The following is a 15366-nucleotide window of genomic DNA, read 5'->3' on the forward strand; positions in this document are numbered from 1 at the left end:
GCAGGTGCAGTAACAATCTGCTTTTAAGTCTTTTATTCAAGTTTATTTTTAATTCATGTGTACAATTCTTAATAGCTTTTGTGCATTGTACATCACCTCACTGGCTAAGAAGTGATACATTTCTTTATTCAAATATTTTTGTGCGCCTTCCAGTAGTTTGTGACTTATGGTAACCCTAAGAAGCTATCATGGGGTGTTCTTGGCAAGATTTGTTCAGAGGGGATATGCCGTTGCCTTCCTTTGAGGCTGAGAGAGTGTGACTTGTCCAATGATTTCCATGGCCAAATAAGGATTTGAACCATGGTCTCCAGAGTTGTAATGCAACTCTCTAAAAACCAGACCACACTAGCTCTCTGAGCCAAAAGACGTTGGGCTCTTGGGAATGAGGTTCACGCGCGAGAGAAGTAATTACCCAAGAGGAATGCTCCTTCATCTGGTGCTGGTTGCTGTGAGGGCCGTTGGCGTGCCCACGCCAGAAACAGTTCTGGCAGAGCTGGTAGTTGTGGCACTGCTGGCACCGGTACCGGAAGCCCATCATGCTCTCACACCGGCAGTAAGAACATTCCACGGGATGGAAGACTTGGGGAAAAGAGGAGAGGAAGAGTCAGAATCGTCTTTAGGAAAAACCAGGAAAGCCCATGTCCCTCTGCCCTTCAAACAGTTCAAACATCTCCTGAAACTCAGTGTGCATCAGGCAGGAATCATTCCTGGGTGGCACCTAAAACTATAGCACTCCCTTGCCAATGGCCACCCATTACTTACTCATCACCTGGACCAGTGCTTCTTTTGGCCCAATGGGACTATATCTGTGCCATTGGTTATGATTATTTCTTTCCAACTTGGAAATTTACCATGGACTGCCAGCTGATGGCTCATGGAAGGGCACTGTTTACAGGCTACCAGTCTGAGTAGCACTGAACTAGATCTTCCCTGCAGGAGCATCCTTTTATCTTTTTGCTGTTGCTGTGTACTTTCAAGTAATTTCTGACTTACGGTGATACTATCATGGGCTTTTCTTGGAAAGATTTATTCAGATGGGGCTTGCCCTTGTCTTCTTCGGAGACAAAGAGTGTGACTTGCCCAAATTGGTTTCCATGGCCAAGCAGAGATTTGAAACTTGGTCTCCAAAGTCCTATTCCAATGCTCAAACCATTATGACACACTGGTTTCTCTCCTGAAGGAGCCTCCTTTTATCCTTAAACCAAAACCTGAGCTCTCACATGGCACACAAAGGACCCCAGGAAAACTACTAAGCCTCCTCTTTGGCTCTGAGCTTCTGAGATGAGAGGCAGGCAGGCTTGTGGTCTGTGCTTGCCAAACACTCTCAACAGAACTGGGCACACGGGGAGAGGCTGTTTTCCCCAGTTGGTGCCCAGTTGGGGTTCCAAGAAGAGCCTGAAAACAGAGGGGTGTGCTTTTTGCCACCCCTGAGATTGCAGTGCAAGAACACTATTGTTTGCCACAGTAACCATGGACTGAATAGGAAGGCCACAGCATGATTGTGCCATTCTGTACATCGGAGACAGGAGAGAGTAAAACAAACTTGAAATCTCAAACAGAACAGTTTCCTAAACAGAATCATTTGGAATGACACCAAGACTCAATGAAAAGTTAGCTCTGTGGACATAAAATGGACTCACATGACACTACCTGAACCAAAATGCTCAGGGGAATCTAGAGAAAAGAAGTCAGAGAGGTATTTCAGGAGAATGTTTTGCAAGAATGGGCAACTTCAGTCCATTCCACACCAAATGCACATTTGGGCTGAGGCAAAAAAAGAAACAGGTCTGGAAACCCCGAATTTCTTCCCCAGAACACTGGTCATGGACCAGAGGAGATGCAAGGTAGCTGTGGACTCAGTCCTAGTGCACCTGATGCGAGGCTTGTTATCAACTGACTGAAAAGGGCAACCACTGAGGCATTAAATTCAACACACAGGCAAGTGAGAAATCCCCAGGGAGGCCCAACACAATCACATTTGATTTCTAAACAAAAACTTATTTTAAAAATGAACCCAAGTAAAGAAGAGCACAGGTAAAAAGGAAAGTCAAAGAGAAAAAAGAAGCCTTGTCCAGCTGACGGCTGTGACGGCAATCTTCTTGGCTTCAAGCAGAGTCTGGGGGATGAAGGCAACGGATGGCTAGCAGCCATAAATGCCCAGGCACCCCAGTGGCTAGAGAACAAGAATAGGAATGAGCCAAGGAGGGCCAGCTGCTTGAGGCTCCATGGTATATGACTGAAGTGTCCCTTGCACATTAGAGAAGGACCCTGACGTTAGGTCAGGCTTATGTCTGCTGGTGGGCACCATCTGACTCTGGCGTTTGAGTGACTAGGGTGGGAAAACTGAGTGCTGAGCCAGATGGGCCATCGTGAGCCTGACCTACCTTCTGGGTTCTTCTCTCATGTGGGAGGGACACTTAAGGTCACATACCATCGGAGCCTCAAGCACCTGGCCTCCTTGGCCCAGATCTCCTGCGTTTTCTGAGATTCGTGTCATCCTATCAACAGGGAGAAATGCCAGGCTTACCACCACTGAGCACACAGAATCCAGAATGCAAGACTGTGGTAAACCTATATAAAGAGTAATTTAGAGAGGTCTTTATTGGACTCACCATTTTCTACATGGGCAAGTCTGTGCATGAGAGGTAGCCACACAAGGCACTGGGGCGGCGGATCAGCCATTAACGTGTCTAAAAACATGTTTAGCGTCACCTTTTTCTGTAAAGAAAAAAAGAAACAGATGCAGAGAAAAAGCACCTCTTCTCTCTTTAAGAGTGAGTGGCTGAGCACTCATTTGAAACATACAGCAAACACCCAGCCTAGTTACAATTACCTTAAGCTAAGCAAAATCTCTCTCACTGAAATCCATTAGGCTTAAAGATAATTGCTTCTGATTGGATTGGGCTTCATAACACTTATTTGACACAGGTCTTTGCTTGCACAGATTATCCCAGTCACCCTCACAACCCTCCTGTAAGGTAGCAGCATTCTTGGTCACTGGTCTAGTTCCCTTTAAAATCAAAGAATCACAGTTGGGAAGAATCCCAAGGGCCATGTTGTTCAACCTGTTTGACAAGGAACTCATAGCTGAAGAAATGCCCATGCAACCTCTGTTTAAGAATCTCCAACAAAGGAAATACCATTATCTTTCCATTTCAAACTGGTTTCAGGCCTGGCTATGGAACAGAGATAGCCTTGGTGGATGACCTACACAGAGAACTAGACTAAGAGACTGTGTCCCTGTTAGTTCTGCTGTGCCTCTCAGCAGCTTACAATTGATAAAATGATCAGCTTGTTAGATGAAGGGAACGCGGTGGATAAAGTATATCTTGGTTTCAGTAAGGTCTTTGACAAAGTTTCTCATGACATTCTTGCAAAGAAGTTTGTAAAATGTGGACTAGACAAAGTAACTGTTACATGGATTTGTAACTGGTTGACCGGCCGAACCCAAAGGGTGCTCAACAATGGCTCCTTTTCATCCTGGAGAGAAGTGACCAGTGGGGTCCCACAGGGCTCTGTCCTGGGCCCAGTGCTATTCAACATCTTTATCAATGACCTGGATGAAGGAATAGAGGGCATACTTATCAAATTTGCAGATGACACCAAATTAGGAGGAATAGCTAATACTCCAGAGGACAAGATCAACATTCAAAATGACCTGAACAGACTAGAAAACTGGGCCAAAGCTAACAAAATGAAATTCAACACGGAGAAATGTCAGGCACTGCACTTAGGACGGAAAAATGAAATGCACAGATATAGGATTATGGGGGACTCCTGGCTGAATGAAACTACGTCTGAAAGGGATCTAGGAGTCCAAGTAGACCACAAGTTGAACATGAGTCAACAGTGCAATGCGGCAGCTAACAAGGCCAATGAGATTTTAGGCTGCATCAATAGAAGTATAGTGTCTAGATCAAGGGAAGTCATAGTGCCACTATATTCTGCTCTGGTCAGGCCCCACCTGGAATATTGTGTCCAGTTCTGGGCACCACAATTCAAAAAGGACATTGAGAAACTGGAGCCATGTGTCCAAAGGAGGGTGACTAAAATGGTGAAAGGCCTGGAAACCATGAAGCCCAATGAGGAACGACTTAGGGAACTGGGGATGTTTAGCCTGGAGAAGAGAAAGTTAAGAGGTGAATAATGAGAGTCCTGTTTAAATATGTGAAAGAATGTCATATTGAAGATGGAGCAAGCTTGTTTTCTGCTGCTCCAGAGACTAGGACCCAGACCAATGGATGCAAGCTCCAGGAAAAGAGATTCCAGCTCAACATTAGGAGGAACTTCCTGACAGTAAGAGCTGTTCAGCAGTGGAAGATGCTCCCTTGGAGAATGGTAGAATCTCCCTTTTTGGAGATCTTTAAACAGAGGCTGGATGGCCATCTGTCAAGGATGTTTTGATTGAGAGTTTCTGCATGGCAGAAGGAAGTAGGACTGTATGGCCCTTGGGGTCTCTTCCAACTCTAGGATTCTATGATTCTAATACCATCAACCATAGTATCCTTGTTGGTATGAGATTTGGAGGTATTGTTTTACAGTGGCTCCATTCCATCCTGGAGGGGTGAACCTGGAAGGTGGGTTAGGTGACTTCTGCTTGACCCCCTGGCCATTGGCCTGTGGAGTTCCTCGGGGCTCTGTTCTGTCCCCCATGTTATTTAACATCAACATGAAACCACTGGGAGAGGTCATCCAGAGTTTTGGGGTGCAAATTCACCAATATGCTGATGAAACCCAACATGTTGGTGTCTCTCTTTTGCATCTGACTCCAAGGAAACTGTCTCTGTACTAAACTAGTGTCTGCTGTCAGTAATGGACTGGATGAGGGTGAAACTGAAGCAGAAACTTAATCCAGGTAAGACAGAGGTGCTTCTGGTCAGTTGGAAGGCAGACCAGGGAAGAGAGAACCTGCCTGAGTTGGATGGGGTTACCCTCCCCCTGAAATCTCAGGCTCGCAGCTTTGGTCTTTTCTTCCTGGAGTCAGCTCTGTGCCTTGATGCCCAGGTTTCAGCTGTGGCCAGGAGTGCGTTTGCACATTTAAAACTTGTGCTCCAATTGTGCCTTTTCCTTCAGATGCGGGATCTGACCTCAGTGGTACATGCCTTGGTTACATCCTGTTTGGACTACTTGGGGCTGCCTTTGAAGAGTGTTTGAAAATTTCAGCTGGCCCAAAGAGCTGCAGCCAGGCTGTTAACTGGAGCAGGTTACAGAGGCCTCACAACACCCCTGTTGAAAAAGCTCCATTGGCTGTCAGCTTTGTTTTTGGGCACAATTCATATAAAGCCCTATATGACTCAGGTCCAGGCTATTTGGCAGAACATATCTCCCTGTATGGACCGGCCCAGGCTCTGAGATCTCCAGGAAAGACTATTCCTTCAGTGCCATCACCATCAGAAGCACGGCTGGTGGGGACACGAGAGGAGAGGGCCTTTCCGTGGCTCTCCCTTCCCTGGGAGACCAGGATAAGCCCCTCTTGGCTGTCCTTCCGCCAGCAGACTAAGACCTTCCGCTTCAGACAGGCATTTAAAGCAGAACGTTTTTAAAGAACGCTCTGGGAGTGTTGTATTATTTTAAAGTGTAGGGTTTTGAAGTGCTTTCCTCTATTTAAACTGTATTGTATTTTTAAACAAATGATCTGTTTTAATACTGTAATAGTTTAATTCCACTTTAATTATCATTTTGTAAGTTTTTAACTGTACTCTGTTTTTAGACTGTAAGCCGCTTTGAATCCCAGTTTTAGAGGAAAAGCAGGGTACAAATAAATATAACAACAATGATAATACTTTTCGCAATAATCTATTCTACTGTCAAACAGCTCTTACCATCAGATGTTCTTCCTAATGTTTAGGTGGAAGAAATCAGGTGAATAAACTTGGTACTGAAAATTCTTTAATGTTTAGTGATGTTCCCATTATTCTGAATTACTTACATCTCTCTTAGAAAGTAATGAAGGGCCAACAGAAGCGGCTTTTTGTGCCCTTTTGACTGCTAAACGATTGCTACTTTGCTACTGGAAAGATACCTTTCCTCCACCTGTGATCCATTGCATTGAGCAGTGATGGTGAACCTTTTAGAGGCTGAGTGCCCAAACTGCAACCCAAAACCCACTTATTTATTGCAAAGTGCCATGTCCCTCTGGCTTTCTAGTAACAAACTCTGGCAAATGCTGTCCTGGGGCAATGGCACATCTGCCCACAGAGAGGGTGCTGAGTGCCACCTCTGGCACGTGTGCCATAGCTTCGCCATCACTGGCACAGAGGATCTAACGGCACTTGAAACATTTGAAAGAATGATACACAGATGAAACTTACAAATAGACTTATATTTGGACATTTGGTCAGCTTTTATAGAAACCTATTGTTAATGTGGTTGCTTTTCTCTTCTTGTGCTTTTATTTTCCAGCTTTTGTTATAATGGGATTCCATAGAAAGTAGCTGAGAACCTTTCTGTGCTCTTCTATTAGGTATTTTTTTTAACAATTAATAAACCTTTTAAAAATGTTTAGGTAGACTCTCCTTTCTTGCCATGTGAACCCACTGGCTCCTATTCTAGTCTGTGCAGCAGCAGAAAACAAGCTTGTGCCGCCTTCTCTATGACATCCCTAAAGATATTTAGATTGATTCTGTCGTATTACCTCTCAATCTTTTCTTCTCCGGGCTAAAAATACCAAATTCCCCCAACCTTTTCTCACAGGGCTCCATTTACAGGCCTTCATCCACCTTGGTCACCTTCCTCTGGATTTAACCAGACAACCTGAACCGCACTTTCAGGACAATCCAAGAGGAGGAATTATTTGCTGTCGCTATTTTATGGAGACATGTTCTGAGGCTGTTCTGGAGCGCTCCTGCCATGCCTTCCTCTCTCATTGCACCTACCTGCTGAGGGAAACAGGTTCGCACCGAGTTTTCTGTATATCCAAAGGAAGGTCCTTCAAATACAGCCGTGGGAAGTTTCAGGACTTCTCTCAGAAACTGGTCAAACTTAGAAAATACCATCAATCCATTGGAATCTGACATTTGAGAGAAAATATCTAGAAATCAAAAAGAAGCTTCGGGTGAATGGTTTCAGCATTGCCCTTATGGCACAGGGAGCATCCTTTAAGTTATCTAGGGAGAAAAGGCCTTTCAGTCAAAAGGTGGGGTTTGAGTACGCCCTTTTTGACCCTGCAAAGAGTAGGATTCGCTTATTAGTTTTTCCTATCCTGGGTGACTGGGCCAGCATTCAGAATGAGGCCCCAAAACAAAGCTGGGGACAGCGTGGCCCAGGGGCCGCATGTGGAACAGAAGACCCACTTTTAAATCTACAGCGCTATATAAATAAAGCATAATAATAATAATAATAATAATAATAATAATAATGATAATAATAATAATAATTTTATTCCTCCCAAAGCCCCTGGCAATTCCTCAAGGCTTTTTAACACATTTCAAGCCAATGAAAATGGCTCAATATGCAAGAAAGCCACTTGCAAATGGTTGCAGTCACGGGGTGGGATTGTTATTGTTTGTTGTTGTCATCATCTTGTCTTCTTACTACTACTACTACTAATAATGCTCATTGATATCCTGACTTTTTGCCAATACCGCGACCCAAGGTGGCTTACAACAGTTAAAACAAATACACCCTTCCCTTCACATGAGAGTTTTTGACTTTTGTGGATTTGATTACTCACAGATTTTATTAATAAGTTCTCTCTAGGAATATCTAGGTCCTTCAGCACAACTCTATGGTCAACTTTAATCAAAAGTTGCACTGAAGGGATTCCTAAAGAGAACACTTTACTAGGCATCAGTCGCTGCTCCAGCACAATTCTATGGTTAATGTCCTTCAGACGCTGACCACAGAGTTGCACTGGAGGACCTAGAGATTCCCAGAGAGGTGCCCTCTCAGGTAAAAACATAGTGTTTTTGTTATTTGCGTTTTTTCCACATTCACGGGGGTCCTGTGCCCCAACCCCAGCGAATGTAGAGAGACGAGTGTACAATGAAAAAGAGTTACAAAAACAGATTTAGAAAAAACCAAAACATTTCCTCTACTGCAAGTGTTGCCATACAATTACCACATTTGCAAAAAAATGAAGAAAACCCATAAAGCATTAGAGATAACACATCTTCACTATATCTAGAATTAAAGCTATGACACAGATCCATTGAAAGACAAAATATAAAAGGAGATAGGAAGGATTTGCACAAACTGAAGCATGTGGTTCAATTATTTGCAAGAGAACATTCAGGGAACAGAACACTGAGGCACAGCCCACTGCAAAGGGCCACCGGACCTTAGTTTGGAACCTAAGCAAGGCCTGGCTCAATGACTTCCTCCAGCTGCTAATTTTGGTCAGGTTTTAGGTTTTTCTTTTTAAAAGGCCTGGTTAGATAGGAGATTCCCAGGAAGTGGGGCTAAGAGGGAAGAGTCCTGCTTGGAACCCCAGAGAGCCATTGCTGGCAACATGGGGCCATGCGACCCCAAGGGCACCCAGAACTCAGGTTATGGCACCTTACAGGGATCCCACAAAGAAGGACCAGGGCCAGGGTGAGAAAAGAACCTGCTCAAACCTTCAAGTGCCAGCTGGCCTTGACAGGACTAGGCCAGAGGGACAACCAAGGGTAAGCCTCAGTACCCAGACATCTTCCTATGGTCCTACGGCCAGGAGTGAACAGGAAAACCAGCAAGCAAGGAAGGAGAGAGAACTGCACAGTTGCTGGGCAGCAATGACAGCTGAAGGTTCGAAGGAAGTAGTAGTACCACTCTAGTCTGCTTTGGTCAGGCCTCACCTGGAATCCTGTGTCCAGTTCTGGGCACCAGAATTCAAAAAGGATGATGACAAGCTGGAGCACGTCCCAGACAAGAGCCACCAAAATGGTGAAGGATCTGGAAACCATGAAGCCCTATGAGGAGAGATTTAGGGATCTGGGGATGTTTGGCCTGGGGAAGATATGGTTAACAGGTGACATGATAGCCTTGTTTAGGTATTTGAAGGGGTGTCACATTGAGGCATGGAGGTGCGCACGCACCACGTGCGCGTGCCCCATTAGTCACAATGGGACACACTGTCCCTTGCGCCCCGCGCAGCTTTCTGCATATGCTGAAAAATGCATATAGCATGCTCGTGTATGACGCGGGCGCACTGTATTAGATCAGAATATACCAGATCTAGCTGTAGTTGGGGGAAAGAAAAGTGGATTACCGATGTGGAAGAGATAGTAGAATCAAAGACAAAGAAGCAAAAATTATTCCAAAATATCAAGACCTACAAATGGAGATTTGGGGTCTCTGGGAAAAGAAACCCCAGTAGTCATCAGCACTCTGGGAGCAATTCAAGACGGACAAACCATACACCTGAAAGAAATCACCAGAGATAAGATCACAGTGGCACAACTAGAGAATGTGGCCGCAGATGGGACGTGCCCCATTTTCTGAGGACAGCCTTCCCCATTCCCAGGTTCTTGGAGAGAATCTGAATCACTGATGGCCCCAAACTCAACTCAGCAGCATTTGGTAGAGTGTGAAACTGAGATACTACCAATTCCATGACATCTGTCTCGACTCGTCAAGAATAAAAAAGGGGTACTTCCCTAAGAATACTCACATCTTAGTTTGTCCAGAATTTTCCCTCCACACATAGTTGCCAACATTGCTTTTATGGAGAACACTGTCAACTTTCCATGGCCCTCGCTGTAAAAGAAAAACCAGAGTTATTTCCAAGGGCATCCAGCCACTGAAGGTTCAGAGAAGTCATCTGTGCGCATCTGCGATTTCTTCACCCAGATGCCATGAAAGCAGCTTTCGGCGCTTGCCCTACAGACTACTTCCCACTCAGTGAAACTGTCAAGACGAATGGCATCTTATTGGGATGAAGGAACAAACAGCTTACCTGTTTCTGCCTTGGCAAAACTAACCAGGGTCAGATGCTTCCTGGGACAGCACAAAGTCCAAACTGCTTTATATTTGGAAACAGGAATTTTACCAACCAGGAGGAGATCTTTGGGCCTTTGAAGGACCAAGAGGAGATGTTTAAGCCTTCAAGGGACCAGGAGAAATGGAGGAGTTCTGGCCCCTGAGGGCCTCCTCTTGGGCCCCTTCATGGCCATGACCCCACCTGTCCTTCCTCCACAGCCACTGGGCAACAGAGGCAGACGCCTCACCTGCCTCTTCCCTCACCAGACCACTTGCATGACTTCATGATCCCAATGTGGTGTAGTGGTTAGAGTGCTGGCCCAGGAGACTGGAAGAACAGGGTTCAAGTCCCTGCTCAGCCATGAAAAACCACTAGGTGACCTTGGCCAAATCATACTTTCTCAGCCTCAGAGGAAGGCAACGCTGGTAACTCCTCTCTGAAGAAACCTTGCAGAGAAAACCCCATGATAGCAAGGTGACCAGTTGTCCTAATCACAAAGAAGATAGGGCACACCAAAATGTAGGACATTCAGGAAAAATATAAGGCATTAAAAAAATAAAAGTTATAAACACTACTATGAATGTAATTTCATGCTTCTTAGACATGCTCAAAATGGAGGGCATTTTGGATTTCCTCTTGGACAGAAGACTGATGTGTAAGACATGTCCTGGAAAGTTCACTGATAAGCGGTATAGAAAGAAATGTAAATGCTATTGCTATATAGGCATCCATCATGCCTCTTCTTAGGTTCGCATGTCATTTATTTATTTACTTTCTTTCTATTCCGTCTCTCCCCCCCAATATGGAACCCAAGGTGGTTTACGTTAGGCATAGAACCATAGAAGCCTAGCGTTGGAAGAGACCCCAAGGGCCATCCATGTTAAAACGCTTTTGATGTTGTGCAGCGCCGCATGAGGCAACACGACAATGTTTGGCACCAGGTTTTCCACCTTCATGACTGTAGTCAGCAGCTTGTGAGCTGGAGAAAGACCTGTCTCTCCCTTTCTGAATGAGCAGACTTCTCTCAGATGAGGCTTTTATTCTTAGAAGAAGTTCCACTGTGTATAACACTATAGACCTCGACACCATCCACCATCCGCATCAGTGACAACCCTCTCTGAGGACACACTGTGTCACTCTCCCTCAGTGACAGTTAGGAATTGACAGTCGACAGTTGCATCAATATTTCAATGAAGTCAAAGGCTTTCACGGCCGGCATCCACAGTTTTTTGTGGGTTTTTCGGGCTCTGTGAATGCCATGTTCTAGCAGAGTTTCTTTCTGATGTTTTGCCAGCATCTCTGGCTGGCATCTATTTCTCTGAAGATGCCAGCCACAGATGTTGGCGAAACGTCAGGAAGAAACTCTGCTAGAACATGGCATTCACAGAGCCCGAAAAACCCACAAAGAACTATTCCAATGAAGCACTGTTTAAATGCCGACACATTAACTGTCACTAGTGCTGTAAATAACTTGCACCACAGCTCCACCTAGTGGCCACATCCATGCCATATTCTCAGACCTGTTTACCATGGTCCTGGCAATCCAGTCCAACCCCATTCTGTCATGCAGCAACTCACAATCAAAGCAGACCTGACACATGGCCACCCAGCCTCTGTTTAAAGACCTCTAAGGAAGGAGACTCACCACTTTGCGAGGAAGTGTGTTCCACTCTGGAACAGCCCTTCAAAAGTTGGAAAAGCGGGATAAAAATAAACTATTATTATTATTATTATTATTATTGTCAGTAAGCTTCTCCTAATGTTGCGGTGGAATCTCTTTTCCTGTAGCTTGCATCCATTGTTCTGGGTCCTAGTCTCTGGAGCAGCAGAAAACAAGCTTGCTCCCTCCTCAATATGACATCCCTTCAAATACTTGAGAGGGCTATCATGTAACCCCTTAACCATCTCTTCTCCAGCCTAAACATCCCCAGCTCCCTAAGTCGTTCTTGATAGGGCTTCATGGTTTCCAGACCCTTCACCATTTCCTTCATGGCAGGGAGTTGGACTGGATGGCCCTTGTGGTCTCTTCCAACTCTAGGATTCTATATGGGACATTCTTGGGTAAGAAAGGCAGAAAGCTTGCTTTCTTTGGTGTTTTGGCTCTCAGACTGGAGTCGGGGTGTGGCTGATCTTTTGGAGAGAAGTTCTTCCTCTTGCGCATCTGCTGTCAGGAGCCAGAGGGATGGCAGGCAAACGCTGCGTGAGATGTAGTTTATACAATATATTGAAGCATATCTTTATAGCAATATGTATTGAGGCAAATATTCATAAGAACCAGCATGGTTCAGCTGTTTGTGAATGTTGGACAAGGACTCTGGGAGATCCGGGTTCGAATTCTTGCTTAGCCATGGAAATCCGTTGGGCAACCTTGGGCAAGTCACACTCTTCATTCAGCCTCAGAGAAAGGTCATGTTGTCAAACCTCCTCTAAATAATAAATCTATCCAAAAGGTTCTGGAAGAGGGTTGCCAAAAATCAAAGCTGATATGATGGCACATGAGAATAACAATAGGTAGCTATTACTCAGAAGAGCCAGGGTGATGTAATGGTTTGAGCATTGGACTAGGATGCTGGAAGGCCAGGGTTCAAATTCCCACTTAGCCATGGAAAGAGAGTGCATGAGCATGGAGACGATTCTCTCTCTCAGAGGAAGACAGTGGCAGCAAACCTCCTCTGAACAAATCTTGCCAAGAAAACGACAGGGCTGCCGTAAGTCAGACTTGAAGGATCATAACAATGTTATATCCCACTTGCCCTCTGTTATGAATTCATGAACTGGTACAATTATGTTTTTGAACATGAATGAAAATGAACGGAAATGAACACAATTATGTTTTTATATTTCACTTATTCCCTGACTTCATATTAGTCACCTTATGGCCCTTTTGGTTATTATGTTTTAATGCTTTTCTAATGCACTGAAATTATTTTATACCATATCATTAGTATGAATACTGCTTTTCATGATTTTTTTTTGTCTTATTCCAATAAATCTTAAAACTGGTTTTATTTTTGGTGCCCCTCTGGCATCAGGTTTACTCTGCATATGCTCACTATAGCAAATCCAGTGTTTTGATTCAGCTTCTAAGTGACAACCAGTCATGTCATAAGAAAGTGTTGGTGTGTTACCAGAAGCAAAGCAAGGTTATCTGTCTTTGCTTTAAAGCAGAGCTGGGCAACTCACCTGCTACTTTGGTTAGACCTTACCTAGAATACTGTGTCCAGTTCTGGGCATCACATTTCAAAAAGGATGTTGATAAACCGGAGTATGTCCAAAGGAAGGCAACTAAAATGGTGAAGGGTTTGGAAACCATAAAGTCCTATGAGGAACACCTTAGGGAGCTGGGGATATTTAGCCTGGAGAAGAGATGGTTAAGAGGTGATATGATATCCTTGTTTGAATATTTGAGGGGATGTCATATTGAGGAGGGAGGAGGCTTGTTTTCTGCTGTTCCAAAGAACAGGACCCAAAGCAATGTATTCAGTCTTCAGGAAAAGAGATTCCATCTAAACATTAGATGAGAGTAAGAGCTGTTCGAAAGTGGAAATTGTTGCTGCCTCAGACTATGGTGGAGTCTCCTTCTTTGGAGGAGGGCTTGGTGTTTTCCAGACCTTTGGCCATTTTGGTTCTCTTCCTCTGGACACATTCCAACTTGTCAACATCCTTCTTGAATTGTGGTCCCCAGAACTGGGCACAGAAGTCCTGCTGAGGTCTGACCAAAGCAGAATAAAGTGGCACTATTACTTCCCTAGATCTAGACCCTAGACTTCTATTGATGCCGCCTAGAATTGCATTGTCTTTTTTTAGCTGCTGCATCACACTGTTGAGTCATGTTCCACTTGTGGTCTACTAGGAGTCCTAGATCCCTTTCTCTCTCTGCCAGTCGCTTTCCAGGAAAACGGGTGAGAACAAGGGTGACAGGGCATTCTTGGCGGCTGCTCCCTGATTTCGGCACTCCTTCCCTAGAGAGGCAGGGAGGGCTCCCTCCTTGTTATACTCTGTGGACAAGTGAAAACGTTCCTGTTCAAACAGGGCTTCAGGGATGGGCTGCAATGCACTTTTAGCGCTGTGCTGTTTTTTTAATTGTTTGCATTCTGGCTCGTCATGAAGCTTAATTCATTTTAATTCTAAGATTATATTGTTTTAATACATATTTCTACTGATGTTTTTGTATGTTGTCAATCTGTTCTGATCTGTACTAATTTATTAAGCCACCTTGATTCCCAGTATTGAAACTTGCTTTCAACACACCTACCTTTTAAAAGAGAAACAATCTCTCTTTTCAATTTCCTTTCCGTCTTTGCTTCCAAATCCTATAATTGTGAAGGCAGCCCTATCACTATTTCTCCTCAGTGATGCTTTTCAGAAAATCACATTTTACCTGTCATCTTTATTGTTATTTTATTCCTTTCAGTCTGTGTGAGTCTACATTTTCAATATTCCTTTCTGAATATTCTGAAACATCAAAATATTTTTATGAAAGGCTTTCTAAAGGTTTTCTTTGTATTTCTGGAGCAGAGCAAACGTTGCCGAATTCAGCTGGGGCTGGGAGTGTGGATAAAGACTGAGAAGGAAGATCGATCCAGGATCTTTGGTTGCTACATAAGGTGACCAACATGTAAAACAACTAAACCAGTTCTGGAATTAAAACAAAGCAATGATTTAAAGAGGATAAAAACATATTGTTGCTGTTGTTGCTGTATGCTGTCAAGTCACTTCTGACTTAGGGTGAACCTATCATGCAGGGTCCCCAGAGAGAGTCAATTAGGAAACCTTCATTGGCGTAACGGTAGCATTAGGCCTTCTCACTCTGTCTCTCTCGCCCTGTTTTTAAGAACCAATTTTAAAAGAGAGAAGCCCAGTTCACAGGATCACACTTTTTCTGTCTTTTTATGCAGCCTGAAGAAACACACTGAAACTCAAATGGGAGATAAAATCTGACTGCAGCAAGATAGGAGAGCCTGAGACACGGCTGGGACCCTGCATCCTCAGCCCCACATGCTCCAACTCAGGCTCTCTACAAGCCCAGCTAGTCTTTGCATGGAAGCAACCCAATACTCAAGAGAGAAGCCACTTGCCTGTCGTATGCTGCAATCATGAAGTTGAGGAGAAGGCTGATGGATTGCTCCACGCTGATCTGGTGAGTGGAAGGAAGGCGTTTATTTAGCTGGTAGTAGAGGGACGAAATGATGGTTTCTAGTCGAGACACACTGATCTCTGTGTTGTGATCCAATGTGTTAAGGCCATTGTCTCGGAAGGCTTCAATCATGTTCCAGATATCCACAAGGTGAACTACGAGGGGGAAAGAGAGAAATAAAGGTGCCACTACTAAATGATGCTGCTTTAGTTACAGTTTCAGCTATGTTTTTGAAAGTGCATTCCTGATAGAAAATGCAGTAATATTCCTGGGCATTTTCTTCTATAGAAACAGTCTGTCTGTTCTCCTCAACCATCAGAATCAAGACAGA

At 44.3% G+C, this 15366-nt stretch overlaps 1 protein-coding gene across 4 annotated transcripts in view; it reads right to left on the reverse strand.

Moving 5' to 3' along the window:
* LOC149310306 (dystrobrevin beta) overlaps positions 1-15366 on the reverse strand; it is a 211288-nt gene that overhangs the window by 149382 nt on the left and 46540 nt on the right. For 3 of the 4 annotated variants that reach the window (XM_089528693.1, XM_089528691.1, XM_089528690.1), the window contains exons 4-8: positions 14977-15190; positions 9590-9675; positions 6876-7030; positions 2613-2718; positions 413-579 (exon numbers count right to left, since the gene is read on the reverse strand). In XM_089528693.1, the coding sequence (XP_089384819.1) occupies positions 413-579; positions 2613-2718; positions 6876-7030; positions 9590-9675; positions 14977-15190 (728 nt within the window). The remainder of the gene's footprint in view (positions 1-412; positions 580-2612; positions 2719-6875; positions 7031-9589; positions 9676-14976; positions 15191-15366) is intronic. The other variant, XM_089528692.1, reaches the window with a different exon arrangement.

The sequence above is a fragment of the Sceloporus occidentalis genome, unplaced genomic scaffold, assembly GCF_023333645.1.
Source record: "Sceloporus occidentalis isolate IW3139 unplaced genomic scaffold, rSceOcc1.0.p SCAF_6, whole genome shotgun sequence".
Taxonomy (NCBI): domain Eukaryota; kingdom Metazoa; phylum Chordata; class Lepidosauria; order Squamata; family Phrynosomatidae; genus Sceloporus; species Sceloporus occidentalis.